At 40.3% G+C, this 22582-nt stretch overlaps 1 protein-coding gene across 1 annotated transcript in view; it reads left to right on the top strand.

Moving 5' to 3' along the window:
* The first annotated feature begins 10741 nt into the window (after nt 1–10741).
* Nucleotides 10742–22582, top strand: part of ptchd4 (patched domain containing 4) — a 37668-nt gene continuing 25827 nt past the window's right edge. Inside the window, exons 1-2 of the mRNA XM_062437072.1 lie at nt 10742–11167; nt 19724–20219. Coding sequence (XP_062293056.1) covers nt 10742–11167; nt 19724–20219 — 922 coding nt within the window. The remainder of the gene's footprint in view (nt 11168–19723; nt 20220–22582) is intronic.

Below are 22582 nucleotides of genomic sequence, written 5' to 3'. Positions count from 1 at the left end.
TCCCCCCCAAAAAAGTGCAATTATCGGGTTTTAAAAAATTAATTACATCTACTCCAAAAACACTAACTGGTGAACATTATGTGTCTCCTGCTTCACCGGAAAGTACATTTTCAATGTATGTGAGCTTGAGGTATCATGTTTCCACATCATACTGTGTTACCATTGGCTTCCAAACTACTGTAATTACGATGTCACAAATCTTGCTTGTATATACACACACCTTAAACCCAGATTTAAGGTGAGCACAGAGAAACTTTCTTGTTAAGCAAATGAATGTGAAAACATACATGACTTTGCATAGTGAAGCTTCAACATCGAAGTAAAGGAACAATAAGCAGAATACATTTTTGAGTCAAGGAGGACTTTAAAAAGCAACTTTCCAGTCTACAATAAAAAAAATGCATTCAAACTGCCATCATCTTGGTTTGCACTCTATGGTCACTCTATAGTTGTCATGTCTAAGTGTGATAAGTTTGGGGTCCCTCAAACTTTCAACTTCAGTTTCTATGTCTTCAATTCAACTTTTATATCTGTTTGACAAGACACCAAACCCCTACGATATCAGTCTAATAAATTCTAAATAAGAGCATCAGCAGCACTAAATGGCCTATAGCCACTTAGCTAGCTAGGTAGTTAGATATACTACCCTATACTTGCTTTTGTCAACAATGAACAAGAAAAGGTCAATTCCATCTTTATTTAATCATTTATATTATATAAACATACAATCATTCTTTAGGTTGTCACTCTAGTTTGCCAATTAGCTAATTTGTGTCCCAAAGGGCAAATTTAACCCACATTGCAGAGTGAGGTCCACAAAGAGAGAGGAAAAATCATAAACTGTATATAAAATGGACGTAACATCCTTGACGTCACCCATTGGTTTGTGGACTGCTGATTGGAAGCGAATAGTCGAATGCCGGGTAAAAACCCCCCACGGATTCTACTTATATGGGCATCATGAGGAGCATGAGGCGCCCTCCTGAACCTGTTAACCAATTAACCTGTCAATCACAACGTAGCCACGCCCTAATGCATACCCTGCTTTATCGTCACATATAAAATCAGGGAGGCCAAAATGTCCCAAATGAACATCATACTGCATTGAAGAAGGCTTTAAACTAGCGATTGAGACCATAAACACATTTTGAAAACGTTTACTGAGGTTAGAAATCAAGTGAGAAGTTGGTGAATTCTCCATTGACTTGTATAGAAACCGGAGTCCTTTTGACACCAAAACGGTCGCCCCCTGGTGGACTTTTTATAGAATGCAGTTTTAAGTTACTTCCGCGTTGGCATCATTTCAGAGGACCGTAACTCCCCGCCTGGGAAAAAGGGAGAGAAACAGTTTGGAGACTATGGTCAATTTGTTTTTGCTCAGAGTGATGAGCATCACCTGGAGGGGAGGATCTTTGATATCTGTGAGGGGAGTGAAGGGCCAGTGTGACCTATCAGTGACTATTTGATGCAGAGAGTTCCGCCCCCTGCTCCTGTCTAGTGAGTGGCGTGCCCGTCTACTCTATATTTCTTTCATTCTTCCGGTCTGTATGAAAAGAGGAGCAAGAGTGAGCAGCGGAGCAATTGTGAACGGTTACGACAAGATTGATGACAAAAACAGAAGAAATTAAAGACATATGGCTTACGCCGCGTTATATTGAAGTCCACTGTTACCAGCCGGAGCTGGCTCGGAGCTGGTGCTACAGCCAGTGCTCAGTTAGTGTTAACCCGAGCACCTCTTACGAACCTGTTGTTTTTCCACCGGCAAGGAGCCACGCGATTACGTCACTGTATAACGTAGCCAGTGTGTGCCTTTGAAGCACTTCCATGATTCACCAGTGAGAGGCAGCAACATGGCGCAAGGCATCTAGCCTGCCGGAAACGAAGAAGAAGAAGAAGAAGAAGAAAACAAAAACAAAGAAGGAGAAGAAGAAAACAAAGAAGGAGGAGAAGACGACGAAGATGGAGGAAATTGCGGCCGCGATGCAAGTGCTGTTCATGTGTTTGTAAGCCTACATAGAAATATATTGGAACGGTGTCGTGCCAAAAAGTGATTGTCTGCCAGAATCTGATTTTTGGCAGCCCCTTGAGCGGTAGCGCTAAAACGTCTGATTTTCTTTGGATTAAACGGTCATAATATGCATTTACACACAACTGTACGTCCCCAATGAAAGTGATTTATGGGTGTGTGTTCAGTAAAGAAATGATCACTTTTGCAATGATCCTCGTGACTCTGCGTTGTTTTTTATCTGATCTGGGCCCTACGTAGTATTTGATTCCCATGTTGGGATGTGTTTTATATCTAATATTATTGTTTATGCCTACTATTTGGAGACAAGACTATAAAAGACATGATTTATGGGAGGGTTACATACGCCTATAAAATAACGAACAGTTTTCACCTGCCAAAAATTGATTAAAGGCCAAATACAGTTACTGAAAGCTGACTTCTGCCTAAATATGACTTGATCTCATTCATAAGCTTCATAATATAAACACTAGAGCTCACAGGACAGTTTGGAACTCTTTTAAAGGACCTTTACAACACAAAATAAGGCATTTTCACCTGCCCAAAATTGATTGGAGGCCAAATACAGTTACTGAAAGGTTATTTCTGCCTAAATATGACTTGATCTCATTCTTGAGTCCTGCTCACATAACCACGCCCCCAGCCCGCTGACGTAATCGGGTCTTGCATTAGACCAGCAAAGACTTGGTGCTCGCTCTGGCGGTGGAAAAGCAAAGAGCAGGTGCTTAGTCAGGCTCTAGCTCCCAACAAGCTCTGGCTCCAGCTCGGTGGAAAAGGGGTATGTGAGTCCGGTACTAGTGAAGTACTGTTAAAAACGGGCATTAGCATAGTCGCTAGCCGCAACGCTAGTAGCTCGAGCTAATAGCCATTGGCTTTCACTGTGACTGTGGGCCTCCTTCGCGCTCTTTGCCCATACAGCTCCGTTGAGCAGGTAATTCAGCCAACTAAAAGATTTTTCATTTATTATAATTCATTTATGGTGAGAGCTCATTTATTCATGAGTTTTATATTAAGTATTTGTGCTCTTGTTATAGGTTTTCGATTTTTAGAAACTGTTTTTTTTCTGAGCGCCGCCATTTTGTCTGTGCGCCCAGCCTGTAATGTGAGATCGGTGAGAGACTCATATTTCTTTCCAAATGAGTTTTCATGTACATTTTGTATTCTTTTGTATGTTGTACCTTCATTGAGCTCATTTTTGATGCACTTATTTGCTCACTGTAAGCTGTGAGAAGCTATTTTGGTTACAAACAGAAATGAGTTAATTTACATTTTTGATCATTTAATGGGTAAAATATTTTTGTACTGCATATACTGTATGCATATTTTGTTTATTGGATGTTATATGCAGTTAATATGTTAAAAGTTAATATGAGAGTTTAAAGGACCTAGTAAAAAGTGAAAAGCTTACACAATGTGATTTAATATTTTATTTGTATTTGAAGATTCATGTAATGCACTTTGTGTGTTATAGACTACTGCATTGAAACTTATGATATTTCTCTGACACTGTCTGTCGACAGGTCAGGTTTTTTGTTGTTGTTTGTTTTCTTGGATTGGATCTGGATCTTCCAGTGATGTTGATGGCGAGCCTTCCCACTTGGATCTAGAGCGGAAGAGAAACAGTATCACCAGATACTACCAGTGGCTACTGAACGTATCCTAATTCACCCTTTAGGGTGGTGGGCCGACTGCTGCAAAACATTCTCACCTCAGTCCCCCTGATCAACACACCTGCACACATTCCCTCTTTTGACTCTGACTCTGACTTTGACTTGACGTTTTCTTTTTTTCTCCCCCTTGTGGAACTGAGAACTGAGTGGCAGGATATTTTCCTGAAGAGTATTGTTTGTGAGCATAATTGATTGTTCTTTTAGCCATGTTGAAGAATTGAATTTGATTTATAGAGAAACTTGATTTGCATAAAAGTGATAGTAAATTCAGGTTATCATTGAGATATTGATCATTCATGTCAAACTGAGAAATTGCTGATGTGATATATTTTTTTTCCTGTGATTTCACACAACCAGTGTTATCACTGAGTGGTACCCATATTTGTGATATTTGTATTTTTTTATTTTATTTTTATTATTTTTTCCTTAATACAAAAAAACGGCATAATCCCAAATTCTACCTGTTGTCTCTGAGCTTCATTTAAACACTTCACTGTGCTCCAGCAGTCGAACCTACTGGACCATTATCCTCTATAGTATGTCTACCTATTATTGATCAAAGGGGTGTTACACAAACTTGAGGTTTAGCTAAAAGAAGAGTTTTTTTAACCTGCAGAGTATGTGTGGGTATTTGTCAATGTACATTTGTAGCAGGGTGAATTGGCATTATTTTTGTGTGTGTGTGCATGTCAGTGTGTATCTGTTCATGAAAATTGGATTTGGGCATCTCAGTGTAAAGGCCTTTTTCTTTAGTGTGTATAAGCCTTTGTGGAGGTGCTGATGAATGGCTCTGATTAGCAGTGGGAATGACACCGAGCCTTTGGAGCGCCCTGCAGGATTACAGGACATTGCCAGCATTTGGGAAACAACCACTCAGGCAGAAAATCACTTTCATAAAGTGACACAGACCCTACACACACACACACACACACACACACACACACACACACACACATGCTAGCACACATACAAAAGCATACATCATTTGAATTCTACTGCTCTGCTGAAATCCACACAAATGAACACACACAATGTAAAATGAAACAACAAACACAAAACACTTGAAGGCATATGTACATGTGTCTGTATCTGAGAGTAAAGTATGTAAGAAACAGCAGCCTTGTGAAGGAGCCAGTCTTTCAGAGGTCTGCAGGCTTGCACTTTAAAGTGGTGTATCTGTCGGGTGCCATGATTAGCTGGTTAGATTTGGGCATATGCAGTATGTGGATGAGTTAAGGAAAACATCTCAGCCTATGACATGCCCCTTACTCCAGCACCATCTGTAGCTATAAATCATGTCCAATAATGTCTGTCAAATACACTAGGAAAAAGAAAATGGAAACTATTGTGTACATTTCTTTAATGATTGTATTCATTTGATGTGTTTACCAAAATGTGTATATTGGTACAACACTGTGCACCCAGTCCTACAAAAGATGCTTCAAGAGTTATAGAGAGCAGGTTGCCAGTATGGGAATGTTTTTAAAATTAAAGTTTTAATTTTAGAACTTCTGTTACATTTCATTACGTAAAGAAATATTGACATCATGACATATTTAAAATGTATTATGTGTGTGTTGTATATGTATTCATGGGCCACTTGGGGGTAGCACAAAATCATTTCAACACAACATGACAGATTATCACCTTATTAAGTTTTTATGGAAAACATTAGCAAACGGATGCCTACAGAGTCCAAAATCAACCTGATCTCACCTTCACTAACGTCACCATATTCCTCTCTTAGCTACTAAATGTTCCGCTATGTTCACCAGTTAGTGTCTACCTTTGGATGCTATGTGGTAGAGCTAAGGGGAACTGCTGAATTGGGTGATCATTTGGGTTTGTAACTATAAGCTTTCTTTTTACACTGTCAGTCGATCTATTGTAAATATGAAATACTGATTTTTATGGCTTTAAAAGGAACACTTTGCACTGCTCATTTTGTAAGCAGCAATATTGTAATGAGTGGGAGTTGGTGGCACTAATGCAATAAAAAAGGAGAGGAGGAAGGCCGCAAGCCGAAGCATTACAAAAATTCAAAGCTTTTATGAGGTAGGTGATAAATCCCTCATGTTTGCAAGGTCTTACAGTAAGGATACATGTAATGCATTTTGGAGGATTAAGGGTACCTGTATGCATTCCTGTACCTTTACAAGTGTCCCATCACTTGAATTTCCAATTTGAAGAAGCTATTTTTGACAAAACATGAAAGTTCTTAAACATTAACGTAAATAACACTGGGTATTTCAACTACATTTTTTTTGCATTGCTGTTTTCTCTATTTAGATAACGTTATTTTTTTCTGTGTTTTGGCATGGAACCAAAGTCATGAAAAATGTATGTATGGTATCTTATGAGGACAGCCACTATCAATTATGGTAAAAAGTAAGCTGTAATGTACATACTGCTTTACTGCAGTACACTTTCATCCTGCTATCAGGTTACCAGCAGCAGCCCTTTCCCCACTGGCCAGTGACTTTGGATTCTAAAGGAGGCTCTTGGCATCCAATCAGAGGCTAAATGGAATGTGGTCACTGTGTGGCCTTTAATTAAGTCCTTCCAGAGGGTATTGCTGTTCTGGAAGCAAAAAAAAAAAAAAAAAGAGTATGTAGTATTTTCTCACTCACTTAGGCCAGTAATACATAAAGTATTTATGTTATCACAAACTGTGCACTCAGATGAGGAATCATGCCGTAGCGATTCATAAGTAGATGTATCCGACAGCTATATCACAACATAGTATGTCTGCAATGCATTGGTGGTGAATGGTTTACAATGGTGAAGATTTCTTCTATTTGAAAAGACCTTCCCTTCCCTCACAGCATTACAATTTGATATAAAACAAGCTTTCGAATGTCTTGTGTCTCCGTGGCACTGCATGGGCTGCAGAGTGGCTGTGCCAACCATGAGCTCTCTGATACCAATGTTTTGTGTCTAGATAAGGCTTTTGTAAAGGCTACTCCAGCCCAGCTGATAGTGTGCCACAATAGAAGGTTGTTTATCTCAACTCCCCATCAACCGAAGCCCCGAAGAATGATTATTTGGAACACTGAAAAAGCTCGAACTTCTAATGATTTATTCAGACATGAATGAATTCTGCAGTGTTCCATGTGGTCTAATGAGCAGGGTCGGAGCTTTGTCATTTAAATCAGCAAATACATCCTAACAGTTCCTGACAACCAAAAGGAACCAATAAGAACGAATAACGCTGCTGCATCTTTTGCTCAGGAGGCACATTTAGCAGACCGGTGAGTGAGGTTTTACTCATGCCAAGAAATTACTCAAGTGCAGAGGTAATGACTATACATGCCCTACTTTTTTATGCTACTTCTCCTGCTTCTGTTTCTCCAACCATGAGAGGTTCTGCTTGGAAAATCAGGCTCTGCTAGGGCAGGATTAAAGTCTGGGTCAACAACGATGATGATGGTCTACAACGCTTATGCAGTGAAATCAGGGTTTGGGGGGATGGGGGTGGCTTCCTTTGTCTACAGACTGGGAAGATGCTTCAATGATGATTACTGCTGTAAACCCAAGAGTATACAAATGGTATTTACAGTGTAACAAGCATGAGTTAATCATAATCCTGGGCTGTAATTATTTTTTCAGAGATGAGATGTTCACTGGAAGATGTTAGACTAGGACCAGGTTTAATCCTCGTCTATGAAACTGGTCACCAAGCAGGCAGCGAAGTGAGTGGGTTGGATTACACATACTTTGGCACCTAATGCTGTTACTATTATTAACAGGTTCAGAGAAAAAGCATACTTTATCCAAGAATGGATTACTAGCAATTGCTCATAGGAAGGGTCTTACAGTGGGTCCTATTTTGTCATATAATCTTGATGCCAGGTCTTGTAATGGTGCCCTTAATCTATCTTCAGTTCCCCAAGTGATAAAGTATTGCATTTCTCTAAAGTTGGGGAGCTGATGAGACACATTTTAAAATGAATGATCCAAATCGAATCACAGAGGCTGAGATATTCAGACTTTTATTTATGGGTCAAGTTCCAAAAAATACTGGACCCTGCATTTTCCATAATGGAACTCAATAGCATCTTTTGTCAGACTCCCCTAAATGCAGACTTTTTCATACCCCCTACATGATTTTACTTCCTAACTTTGACAAAACCCCTTTTCAGAATCGTACTAATATAGAGTTAGAGTTCTGGTACAATGTCACCTACTAGCAAGTTAAATGGAGAAAGGAGGCAGACTTGCAGTATCAAAGCTTCAACAATACTTGTAGTGTCATTATTATGAAATGAAACACTTGACCTGTGGCCTTCATCAGGGTCTTGATACAAGCATATCACAGATATACCTCATTACCTGACATGATCACAACCACTGCTGGTCCTGGATAACTTTCTGTTGGAACCCAGATATTACACTCACTCAGGCATTCATAAAAAATATTACAGGAAGGATGATGAACAGATGGAAAGCAATCTTCTTTGTGACTTTAAAGTGCATCACTTACTGGCTGTGTTGTGTCATTTGATGCACTGCATTTGTTGAACAGACACACACACACAAAAAAACCCAGATGTATAGTTATCAGGTTGTGCCGATGTGGGGAGTAAATGTGATAAAACTGTTGCTTTTTTGGGGGGTTCATGTGCATCAACACTGGCAAATAGGACAGTGTGTGGTCTATCATAGCAAACAATGTGCACAGGCGTTTTTATGCGCATCAATGCTGCCAGTGTGTTTTAGTTTGAAACTGAGGTTTGAGGAAAACTGAGAAGAAGAAGAATAATGTCCTTTTGGAATATGCCTAAAAATGCACATGCACATAACTGACAAAGCAGAGTGAATTTTGACTCATATCTGTCAGAAGTGAATGGTAAAGTAGGGAGGAGGTCAGACTTGGAACAACAAATTGTTCTTTAGCCATAGCACTGACATTTTCCTTCTGCTTTTGAAACCTGGTTGGCTTCAGACACTTCTAGGGCACGCTTATGTTTAACCAACCTAGCATGCTGGTAAACATAATTTTTCCTACACACCTTGCAAAACGTGATTGTTTCTTGTTGTCAGGAATAGTAAAATAGTCTCCCAAGTATTTAAATATTTACAGATATTTTGTTTGTTTTTTTGCTGGCGTCTCACCTATTTTGTTATCAATTTTTCATGCTGTTTACTGACTGAGTAATTGTTGTGACAGTAAGACAAAGATATATATATATAGGGACAGGGATGCTGCTTGCTGTATGCTGCCACCTGGTGGACAGGAAATTACGATATGGCAACATGGAGGGAAAGGGGGTGAAAAAACAGGAGAAACCAGGGGAAAATGGGAGTTTACAGGTCTTATATTGTAGGTGCCAGGTTTTGAAAAAGGACATAATAGGAGTACATTGCTAAATCTGTGGATCTATCAGAATACAATTATATAAATGTTTTATATAACACAATGTTATGGTGATTTGTGACAGTTTTCAAAGGTATTTGGTACCAATACTGGCATCAGATCAGACAATGCTTGTTTGGGTTATTCTTGGAGGCATTGACCAATAATTTATCATGTTGTTTGTTTGAAGGACTTGTTGGGGAAAAACAATCCTCTCATCTGGTGTAATGTAACAAAAAAACATGATTTATTATGACAGAGAGGTGCTGTCTCCTATTAAAGTCAATACAAAATACAAAATCAAAGATGGTGCAGGATTTCTTCCCCATCCCGCTGACTGGAGTACTGCTCAGCTGCAAGGTGCTCAGTACTGCCACTGGTGGCCGGATCATCATCAGTAATGATGAGTCAGGCTGAAATGCATTTGTTTCATTATAAAATTCTTCATAATACTAGTGTTGCTGAGGCTTTTTCACTCAAGGTCAACCAGCAGGTGTTGAATGGATATCACTCCATTATTGTGTGCCATTTATCACACTGGCAATAAAAAAGGGGAATTGTGTAGAAAAATATCCTGGAGGCTGTTGTCTTCACGCAACTGCTCTATTCACTTAGTGATGCACACATTGCATGGATCCAGCATCAATTTACAATAATATACTTGAATAACAGAAGTGGTAATGGCTGGGGTTTTAGCGGGGCCTATGTATATGTGTGTGTATGTGTGTGTGTGTTTGTGTGTGTGTGTCCTTGCCACCAAGTGACAAGCCACCTAACATGCAGGCGATTTTTTTAAAATGAGGGATGTCTGTATTGCCTCCCTGCATGGCCCTGTATAAACCACTCAGCATGGAGCACAACACAGGGTGGCTTTCCCCCATTCATGAAGGTAACACTGACTCATCCGTGCAAGTGCTGTTGGTCACTCAGCCACCTGCAGGAACATTTTTTACAACTCTTATGTTGCCTGTTGCCTCCACTGTTCCCAAAATAACCAGGTATCATCATTTCCCTCTCCAGCCGTCCTTTCCCTCTCTTCAACCCCGCCACATGGTTACAGTTAAGTACATAAATCAGGCGCCACCGCTGGTGCGAGAACTGTAGAGGCAGACAGGACACACACACACACACACACACACACACACACACACACACACACACACACACACACACACACACACACACACACACACACACACACACACACACACACACACACACACACACACCGCCGCGGCTCGTCGCTGCTACTGCAGCCGGTGCAGCGAAAGAGACTCACGGCATTTTTCTTCCCCTCACAAGGGAGGCGGAATGGCTTGATAACAGACAACGCGGACTCGTCTGGATCAGCCGATGCACGATGATTTTCTGACTGTCCACCTGTCTGTGTGTGTGGCTCTGTGCGTCTTGCCACGAATTGCTGCAGTGCTGTTTTTCCAGGTGTTGTAGTGTTTGTGTGTGTGTGTGTGTGTGTGTGTGTGTGTGTGTGAGTGTGTGAGAGAGAAAGAGAGAGAGAGAGCGAGAGAGAGAGACAGCGAGAAAGAGAGAGTGAGTGACTGAATGTGTGAGTGTGTGTGTGTGTGTGTGTGCGCGCGCGTGTGAACGTGTGTGCATGGTGGTGCTGGTGTTGTAGCCTGGTGTAATTCTCTTACGAATTGGACTAAGCCGGGGAACGGAGTCTGATGTCACATGTGCTTCTTAGGAGGAGACGGGGCATCTGCAAGCTGGATTTTGTGGAGAATGCTGCGGCAAGTGATACACAGAGGGCTCAAGGCTTCGTTTTATTGGCTGGGCTTATTCGTTAGCAGGCACCCCGTTTTCTTCCTCACTGTCCCCGCGGTCCTCACCATCATTTTCGGATCTACTGTGCTCAGCCGATTCAAGCCGGAGACGGACCTGGAGGTGCTGGTCGCCCCGACTCACAGCCTCGCCAAGATCGAGAGGAGTCTCGCTAACAGCCTGTTTCCCATCGACCAGTCGAAGCACAAGCTGTACTCGGATTTGCACACCCCGGGCAGATATGGCAGGCTGATCCTGCTGGCCAAGTCCGGGGGGAACATCCTGGAGCTGGCCGACCAGGTCCTGCAGGTCCACAAGCATGTGTTGGATTTGCACGTCAATTACAAGGGATTCAATTACACGTTCGCGCACCTCTGCGTCTTGAGCCACAGGGACAAGCGCTGCCTCTTGGATGATATCATCACCATCTTCGAAGATATCAGGCAGGCTGTGCTTTCCAACAGCACTTTCCACAAGGTGCCAGTGAACTATCCGAACACAACACTAAAGGTGAGGTTTTTTATTGCACGCCGCAGCTCCTCTGGCATGCATATCAGGCAGGCCCGCACACACTCCCCCCCCCCCCCCCCTGTGAGAGCAGTGGTGACTGTGCAGCAGCAGTCAGCGTGTGAATAGCAGTAGCAGTCTGGCCCTCGGAGCTTGCCATCATTTCTGAATGAACGCAGTGGGCTTGTGTATTCTCTCTGTGATGTGGGGCTGCAGATTGCCACATATATCAGCCAGCCAGGGAACCCTCTCCATAACACAGACAGCCGGCGTCGCAGTTTTCACCCTCCTTTGTTGGTGCAGCAGGTGAATTGATTGGCTGCATATCGCCCCTGAATGCTCTACTCCTTGTTCCTCCACACACACACACACACACACACACACACACACACACACACACACACACACACACACACACACACACACACACACACACACACACACACACTTACAGACAAACACAGGGATACCCTCTGTCCTTTTTTTTCTGATGCAGTGTCTCCCTCTTGCCTTCCTCTGACTGCACTTGCAGCGTGACATGGCTACAGGAGCTAATGGAACAGCCTGCCTGGCCCATCCTCATTCTTTTTGTTGCTCAGTAGAATGTGACTGCACTCATGCAGCCATATCAGTCACAGACAACCTTCTAATGGCAGTTATACACAACAAAATATGTGAAGAAGCTACATGTAGATGCACATGTGTACATTCACAGGCTCATAAATACAGGAAAAGTGCAGATATGCTTTACAGATGGAGCCTGGTACTATTTGGGATACTTTTAAACTAAAAATCTGTTGCACTTAAGCATGATTTGCAATAACTGGTGTTTGGCTACAGATTAATCCCAACTGTCATTGTCACACCACAACACAAATGGCCTGCAAGGTGGTTTATCATTAATGACGAGCTTATTGTGAAATGGCCTTGAGGATCACTTAAAAGCACCGTGGTGTTTAATAGAATGTGGACACAGTCACTGTGACGACCAGGGTGTAGACGCCACAGTACAGCGCTGCACTGCCACACACGTACTGTAGTCTCAAATAGACACAAGCACATATTTAATGTACCACAATAGTCTCCAGCATGGCAGGTTGTAACTTCCCTTGAGAGCAGCCACAGCAATGGGAGCTTTCCATGTAATATCAAGTGTCTCAGTGTTAGTAGGCCATTTACTGTCCTGCAGACTGTTTGGCTGCTAATCTTCAAGTTATAAAAAAAGTTAAATAGCCAAAATATTGTGTTTACAACACTGGTTCATTCTGTCAAAAAAGTGACATAAAAGGCCTGTAATAGTACATATTCACATTTCTGTCATTTTATTGCTTTACTGTGTCACATCAAGTTGTGCAATCACCGCTCAAATATAAATGATCTGTGCAATGTGTCGTTAAAAAAATATATATGCTAGTGCTTTTCCTACTGTAGAAACAGGCAATTATACTGAGTCACTTCACTGTCTTATCTCACAATGACAATTAACTACTGTATATTCAAACTCTAGACCTGTATGTTGTAATGGTGCTTCATCGATATTCTTCCATCTTACTTATGTTTCTCTGTTTTATGTCAGTTAAAATGAAGTATTTGGTTGTTTGAAGTGTTGATGGTCATTTCATACTGTTTTCAGACATTAAATAGACTGAACAGTTAGGTGAGAAAATAACCAATTAGATTATACGTACATTTGAATGGATTACAGTAATTCTTAATTACACAAATTGAGGTGACAAAGACAGATTACTTTTTTTTTCCAGTTTTTGAGGTTTTATTGGGATTTCTTTGGTAGAAAGTAGGTCCAATTAAAATTGTTCAAAGTGGGGCCTGTGGTTTATCCAGAGTATGTAGAACATTGATTATGGAAAAAGAAGTTGTTTGTTTTATTTTAGGGGGGGCGGGGCGGAGAGGTTGATCATTTTTTGAATCTGAATCTGAATTGATGGTCTAAGGACATTTTATTTAAAAACACAAATATCAACCTCATGGTGGCACTAGAGAAAAAGTCAATGGATTATCAAAGTCAGAATTAACCCCAGGACAGCCACAATTATACCAAACCTTTCAACATTTGTTGAGATGTTTCAGTCTGGACCAAAGTAGTGTACTGACTGACTGACATTGCCATCCATAGAGCCACGTGCTAGCATGACTACGACATGCTTATACATGAACCTTAACAGATTTTCCATTACAGTATCCAGGAGCCTTGCAAGGCTCGCTTGCAACTGTAGGCTACTCACATTAACATTAACTTCTCTCCAACATGAATAACACCATCTTGAAGGTTGATGTGACCTCCTTCCTCTCCCACTCTCCTCACTCGGGATCAGCCAGTCTGCACTTCTCTGTGTTCTTGAATCCTTCTTTCTCTCTGTCTACTTCTCTGATGAGCTGTCTGAGCTAATTCATTTGCCTGACTTCTTACGCCTCATCCTGCTCTTTGATGTCACAATCAGGGGTTTATTGCTGTGCTTGTTATACAGACTTTATAAAAAAGTGCCATTTTTTTGTGAGCTGCTGATGAACCTAAAATATACATTATTTGCTTTTCTCTTGCTGCTGTATACTCAGGTGTTTAGTTTTTTTTTAAACTGTCAAGTATTACAAGAAAAATACAACATTAAAGAATGTGATGAGAATAGTTAGACCAGATGAGGCTACATAAACATTTATGATGATGATTTCTAACATTGGAACAAAGTAGAATTTGGAGACATATCTAATATACAAATTAATATGAATTGAAACATTATCAGGAAGTACAATTAGGGTTAGTGTACTGAGAAAAAATGAGACGTGACAAATACCTGTCAGATCTTGGTCTGTGGTTCCATCCTGCATTTACATCAGCAACCACATCAGTGTGCTAATGCCTGATGGTTAATTAAAGCTTGTTGATTGCTACTTGAGGTGCCAAAGTTGTTACAGCAACAGATTGGACATATGGCGAGGCTGGTATGTGATTATCTGCTGATAGTTAATAGAAGGCAGATATTTGAGGTTTTCCTTACTGGCAGTCAGGGACACAGTTTGTCTATGGAGGCTCAGAGCAGCCATGATTGAACATATATTTTTGTTTCACACTTGTAATCACAAGATTGCAACTTAATTATCTGATGATATCAAGATAAACAGGTAACATTTTCAGACTGTCCTCACCAGACTGTTTAATATCCTTAAATAGGACAATTAAATCTATATCTCAAAATAGTCATGGTTAATTGATTGAGATTGTGATTAGTCTGGCTCAGATTTTGTGGTGCTTATTGTTTAAGTCCATAATATTGAGATACCAGTTTGATATATCAAGATAAAGAAGTAATTGAGTTGTCATTAAAGGAATATAAGTGTCACTAAAAAGAGGCTCTATGGCAGCTCAGGGCTTCTGTACATAAAAGCTCTGATGGTCAAAATTGATTAATAAGACACAAGTGTTCTACTTTAGCATTACATTTAGTATAACACTAATAATATTGTGTTTGACAAAATTAGGCTTCTTGTTACATTCATGAGTGGAGTGTGAAGTGAGATGCTGGATTGAATTTATTAGGTAGTTTGGGTTGGATCCTGCATGGCAATGTTAAGCCAAGGTCAACGTCAACCCCCCCCCCCCATTCTCTTTAATGACTCATAATACTGGAGGTGAGAGTGGCAGCCACAAGCCAATACGCTGGGGAAACAGCTGGTATGCAGAAGCAGGCCTGTGGCAACTTAAATGCAGCAGAAGACAGGATGTGATTGGAGGATGGAAGAACAGATGAGGCACTGGCTCACTGGCTTGGTATATGTGTGACAATAATTGCCTTTTTTGGATACATGTCAATAACAAACAGTTAATAGCATGAATGTCTCATGAAACTGTATTAAGAGCTGTAATTAAAATATAAAATAGGCAGGTAAAACATTCAAACGCTTTTGGCAATTGTTTTGTTTTTTGATTGTAGAATCACACATGGGGACTGCAGAATTTTGCTTATAAAAAATTGCCCAACCCTATCCCAATAGATTGTAGTTAATCCAAATTAGCATCTTCACAGGATTGCCTGAAGAACTGACATTTTCCACTTTTGGTGACATCACAAAGGCTTTTTCATATTTTTAATCTTTGCTATTTTGGCTACCAATACAGTTACTGATGATTATTGATTGATGATTACAACGGATTATGCATCTATTGTACTTCCATAAAGCTGAGGGATTTGTCAATCAGTTGCAGTGTAACCAATTATGATGATAAAGTTGAGAGTGGCAAATGTAGTGCCAAGTGTTAACAGTACTACCAATGTAGTCTAGTTTAGATTTATAATCATGCTTGTTATGTCTGCTAATAACGCCAACCAAGCACTAGACCAAAGTAATGTACAGTATGTAATTAGCCATGTGCTTTAATCATATTCCTTACAGTACTTGTATTCACTTCCCTTCATGTTTTTCACTCACTGTGTGACATAGAGTAGATTACACATGCTGTCACAGTTACAGTTACATCCAGGTAACATCTATTCCTCCTTGACCCATTACTGAATAGGCGACTCCTGTCATCCAATCACAGAGTTTAGCTCAAACTGACCAATAACAGTTCTTGCAATCACCCATAGTGTGTACATTTTAAAGGCTCCAAAGCTAAGCCTTAACCCCTAAACTCAGCAGTATCAATGCCCCTTAATTGTCCTAGACTGAGTCAACTTCTTAAAATTCTGGATCCAACAATTCCCATAATGCAATTCTAAAGCATCTTTTAGTAGATCTTCCCTGCCTGGAAACCGTCCACAATTTTCTTAGATTTTCTTTGTGATTCTCCTCTGCAGTTACAGAAAGTATTATACTTTCACATGTAAAATTGGTCACATGCCCCTTTAACCAAAGGACATGCATATGTAAAATACCAATTACATTATATTAGAAAACTGTAAAAGCAGTACGTGGTTTCAAGCATCTTTCTTCACCTCTCTCGCTGCACACTTCAATTTTTTCTCAAAGAGCTATGGGAGGTGTCACTTCCCCCCTTTTCACATATCACTCAACTGCTCACTGATATCACATATACACACATACTTGCCTTTGTGTGATGCTCCATCCCCCACCTACCTTCACACTCTCATTCCCATCGACACACATATTTTCTCTTTCTAAAATGTGCCACAAACAAGGGTAGAAAACAAAGTGGATATATCATTTTATTTTCAGAGCTGAAGAGGCATTTTGCAAGTAATATAGTTCAGTATGTTAGATGATCAAATTTGTTCTTCCATGTGTTTCAGCACAATGATTACAACAATAACACACAATCTAAGCATGCATTGTCACTGCGTGGGATGCAAAAGTTTATAGATGTGTGTTGTGAATACTGAGATTCATTTGAAATGCTTTCGTGGAGTTAGAAAGTCAATGTGGTAGATTAATTTGAGCTTCGTGCAATTACACAAGATAAATGAGAGCTAAAGCTTTGGGAGTTCCCATAGCAATTTCTGAGTGATTACAGTACATAAGCACACTTGTATACTGTCAGGAAATGACACATTTTAGGTGCAACGTTGGATTGTTTTTGAGAGTAATAATGTTTCACAAAAACAACAAGCAGATCTTGGCTAAATTGATATATTTGAGGTAGTCAGTGATAAAGTCTGAGAGTCTGACAGGAAACCTGGCTGTTGACTTATGGATGGGATTACAATTATTTTATGTCAAACTGTAGTGTCCTCAACCACCAATTTATCCTTCTGCCCACATCATGCCGAAGCAGAATAACTTATCCTTTTTTTCCTTTTTTTTTTTTACTGCAGTAAATTGTTTACAGAAATTGAAGCAAACAATCACAGGGATTTATTTATCTAGAAGCATGAGATTTATATCAAGCTCCCCTACTGTGATTGCGGCTGTTTGATTGTGGTGGATTATTGTGCTCATAACAAGATAAATCATATCTACAATAAGCTGCAAATTAAAGTTGACATTGTTCTGGTTACGACAACAAAACAGTGTCATGCAGGAGTTCAATTGACATAACAATTTGTGTGTGTTTGTTAGTTAACTGTGGACATAATTACTATGTCAGTGTTTTAATATATTGTACACTGATACCTGGTGGATATAGTGTCGATAAGCCAACATTATGTGGATGATTCAATTAATCATTCTAAAATTCTGAAAATGTAACTTAAAATGTATATATATATATATCCAGATAACATCACCACTGAAAGGTCAAATCAGCGTGAATTCTCAAGCTGAACTGTATTTCTGCCTAAATCTGGATCAAACTTTTGGCATTGGACTCCTCTCACTGTTTTGAGTCTGAAAACTTCCTCCGTCTAATTGTATTTCAGGTTAGAGATGTTGTGAATTTCTGGAAATATCTCACACTTGGTGAAGTTTGCTGGCAGTTAATACTAGGTCTTGACTGATACTGGATTTTTGGGGCAGATGCCAATACTAATATCAGGTAGTTACCATAGACTGTATATAAAATGGACGTAACATCCGTAACGTCACCCATTGGTTTGTGGACTGCTGCTTGGAAGCGAATAGTATCGGATCTGAACAGCGCCATCTTTCAGGTGCATGTTGGGTAAAAGAAAAACAGGGATTCTACTTATATGGGCATCAGGAGGAGCATGAGGCGCCCTCCTGAACCTGTGAACCAATCAACCTGTCAATCACAACATAGCCACGCCCTAATGCATACCCTGCTTTATCGTCACATATAAAATCAGGGAGGCCAAAATGTCCCAAATGAACATCATACTGCATTGAAGAAGGCTTTAAACTAGCGATTGAGACCATAAACACATTTTGAAAACGTTTACTGAGGTTAGAAATCAAGTGAGAAGTTGGTGAATTCTCCATTGACTTGTATAGAGACGGAAGTCCTTTTGACACCAAAACGGTCGCCCCCTGGTGGCCTTTTGATAGAATGCAGTTTTAAGTTACTTCCGCATTTGCATCATTTCAGAGGACCCGAACTCCCCGCCTGGTAGTTACACAATTCTGATATCGATATATCGGCAGATAACTCTTATACAGATTTATGATTTTTACCAATTTACCTTTTATGTTTACCAATGTTATTATATAAAATTATATCAGTGCACTGAAACACTAAACTGTAATGGATATTTAATAATTAAAATAACTATATATAGCGTATATATTACACTTGAATTACGAAAAAGGATAAAATATACATAAAATGGTACATATATAGCTTTTTGTCGCATCGTACTACATATACTGATACTGATACTACTAATACTGTTACGTGACTGATATATCAGTCGCGCTCTAATTAACACTTATAAAATCTATTTAGCACATTGAAGAGGAGATATGCGGTATTTGTTTGCTAACAAACTATTTCAAATAAGCAGTTCCACACAGATTACTGAAAGTAAATTTAGGCAATTTAAACAATACTTCCTGGTTTAAAATGTATGCGGAGCCCCTAAATTAGGAGAAATAATCATGCCAATCATAACTCTGTGACTGATTGGCTGTAATAAACTACAACCTAAAATTATTTAACTTAGTTTCTGCTGTTTAACTGTTTATAATAATTCAAAACTAGCTAAAACACTGACATGGTTAATAGATCAGTAAACACAGCAAGTCCAGCTAAACTAACAAAAAAGTGGTGCAACTAACAGCCAGTTTATATATAACTAACTAGCAAAAGTCCAACATGCTAAAAATGATTAAAGTGGCCAAAAAGTTGGATTAGACACCTTGTGAAATACCAGCAACATTTCTGAAATACGCTAACATGCTAATTAGGAATATGTTTGCTAGAGTCACTAGCCATGAAAAAAGTGCTCATGTGATTTAGTTTTTGAACTTTAGTCCAACATTGAAGATTGCAAGAAGCAACACCTTAACTTCATAGCATTATGAACAGCATCAGGGTTGCATATACTGATATGTGTTCAAAAGGTGAGGCAATCTTTAAGCTTACATAATGAGTGAATAAATCATTGTACTGAAAAAAATGATTCAAATTAGAGCATTAGCTAAGTTAAAACAAAGCATTCAAATTCACACAAAGTATTTTTTGGGTGTGTTCTTCTGAACAGCAGTCTTCCCATGTCGGAGCTTGAGGGTAAACTGGCAATATAGATACATAGATGGTGACTAGTATTGCCTGAATGTACATCCAAACATTTTTTTATTGTGTCAGTTTGTATCAGACCTTACATAAGACTTCCTTTGGTCACCTTCTTCCTGAGCTGTCCTCAGGAGACCCCTTCAAAATATACTGTACTATACCTTTTGCTATACTGTATACCCAGCCAACGTTTTCATAAAAAAGGTAGATTGATGTATTTTATGAAAAAATGTACCCTCAATCTGTCTTCACTCATCACTCTCCCCCCTCCAAATCCCCTGCAGGACGGCCGTGTGTCCTTCATCGGCCACCAGCTGGGTGGCGTGTCCTTCTCACCCAACAGCCGTGACCAGCAGGTCAAGTTCGCCCGCGCTGTCCAGATCACCTACTACCTCCGTAACCATGGGCCAGTGGTGCAGGATGCCATCGCCGAACGCTGGGAGAATGAATTCTGCGCCCTGGTCAGCCGGCTGTCCACAGTCGAGGCAACTCATGCGCCTGACCAGCTGCACATCCAGTCGCTCACTTCCTTCAGTCTGTGGCGGGACTTCCACCAGACAGGCGTGCTGGCCAAGGGGGAGGTGCTGGTCAGCCTGGTGCTGGTGCTCCTGGCCGCCACCATCTCCAGCTCCATGCGAGACTGCCTGAGGGGGAAGCCGTTCCTGGGCCTCCTGGGCGTGCTGACCATATGCATCGCTAACGTGACAGCTGCAGGGATCTTTTTCATATCGGACGGGAAGTTCAACTCCACGCTGCTGGGGATCCCGTTCTTTGCCATGGGTGAGTGATGGGGGCGCGGATCGTGACTGAAACTGACTCTGTGTCACATGCGTGTGTGTGTAGTGGTTGGTTAAGGGGGATTAACAGAACTGTGATTGGATTCTGCTCAGAGGGGATTCCTGCAGTTCATAGTGGCTGTGTATGTGTGTTTGTGCAACATATCATTTTGTCAGGCAGTTTTGTTGGTCTTTTTCAGATTTTAGCTGGGAAGACACAGTACAGTTGTGCAAGGTTTTTCATTAGTTTACTGAGATTCAGTTGATGTTATTGTCACTGTAATGTATTTTATAATAAACTCTATTAGAATGTATATCAACCATAAGGGATGCATTGCATATGAGAATACCCGTCTACTGTATGGGAAAAATACAGTTGGAATTAATCTTTAAGCTACAGATTACATTCTTCTTAAAAAGAGACATTTATGACATATTTCAGATTAATATTTAAAGTGATGAATAATATATTGCGGGAAAAAATAACAAACCCTACGTCTTTTTTTTTTTTTAACAAAGATGTAAATGTTTAAAAACAAATGTCAAATGCATTGTTTAATTTAAAATTTTTGTTTTCAACACTGTACACAGTAAATATGATACACATTTAGTAGTATTTACTGCAACATAACAGGACTGAGTCAAAATAAACTGAGTGTGTGTGTTCATAGTAATGAAGGAACATGTCACCCAGTGTAATGGAGTGGCTCACTGGTGTATTTTTGAACAACAATTAAGCTGTATGGCAAAAAGGAAGAACTATCAGGCTTAAGATACACAGACAGTACATCAAGAGTTGGATCAATTCATTCATGGTTTACATCTTTTTTTAACAAGTCCTTCAAATTATACAACCAAATATGTGGTTTGACCATGTGACTCCAGAATGACACAAAGGAGTGTTTTCTAGTCTGGCACCCAATCACCAGTAACCCGCATGACATCATTTATCTGTGCTTTCCAAAACCAGTAGAAACCACTGTTCAAAATAATGATGTGACAACACTGTGGTTAAGGTCTAGTTTAGGCACAAAATGACTTGTTTAGGTTTAGGGTAAGATCATGGTTTAGGTTACAATGATCACTTAGTTAAAGTTAGAGAAACGTGGTGTGGGTTAAAGCTCTGGACTCGCAGTTGTTAACAGGAAAGGAACAGTTGCCTACTGTTGGGTTACATCCTCCATCCACCCCACCTCCTCCACATACTGCTATATACTGTAGATATTCTGCTCCGGGTCATATTTACAATGGCCGGTAGATGGCATCTGTCAATCAAACATAACTGTATGTCGTTTTTGGGGGACTGACTGTCATTTTTCTTGGGAGGACAGTCTCATCTTTTCACGGGATTGGTTTACAGTAAGAAAATATAGAATATAATCAGCCTTATCCTTTAATATTTCAGATAAGTTTGCCAACACATGATGGCAAAACTGGCAAGTATGTGACTTATTTGTACAAAAACTCAACTCAAATTTCTACAATGTATGTGCTTTTAGGGAGGGGCACACTTCTTTGGACAAAAGCGGTAAATGATTGTAATGTAAAGTAAACAAACCAACTTACTGTACATTGCAATAATAAGACCTTCTTACAGTCTTAATCAGTTATACTAATTCTAGGGGCAGCTGTGGCTCAGGAGGTAGAGCGGTCGTCCTCCAGTTGGAAGATTGGCGGTTCGATTCCCAGCTCTTCCAGTCCACAACAGACACTTAACCTCAAATTGCTCCAACAGTGTATAAATGGTTAACTTCCCCTGATGTGCAGGTTGGCCCCCTGTGTGGTAGCTGCCTGTCATCAGTGTATGAATGTGAATGGGTGAGTGAGTTCTAGTGTAAAGCGCTTTGAGTGGTCATAAAGACTAGAAAGGTGTTATATAAGTACAGTCCATTTACCATTTACTTCCTCTCTATCCTTTTCTTCCTTCATTTTATTCTTCAGAAAATACTGTACAGTATCTTGCATTTCCTCCTCTGGCACTCCTAAGGTCACTGGATCCCTGGGGCTTTGGTACAGCTCTGCTGCAGGCCAGCTGACATAACTGAAGTTTAAGTAAGACTCAGGAACAGGAGGTTCCGTATGACCTACAGGCAGGGGAGGGGAGGAGAGGGAGGAGGTGTGATTGGAGGGGGGGGGGGGGGGGGGGGGTTAGGGTTAGGGGGGGATGCTAAAAAGGAAAGTCAAGGAGAAACGAGCAAGGTGAGAAATGTGTGTGATGTGTAGGTCAGAGGAGAGGGTGTTAAAGCGGAGGAAGGGAACAGACAGAGACAGAGGGAAGAGATAGAGGAGAGAGGACAGAGGAAGAAGTCACTTATAGTGTGAGGAAGGAGGTAGAGAAGGGCGAAGGAGATGGTTGGGACTTGATTA

This window comes from Scomber scombrus, chromosome 17 (assembly GCF_963691925.1).
Source record: "Scomber scombrus chromosome 17, fScoSco1.1, whole genome shotgun sequence".
Classification (NCBI taxonomy): Eukaryota; Metazoa; Chordata; class Actinopteri; order Scombriformes; family Scombridae; genus Scomber; species Scomber scombrus.
This window is presented reverse-complemented; position numbering and strand designations above follow the sequence as displayed.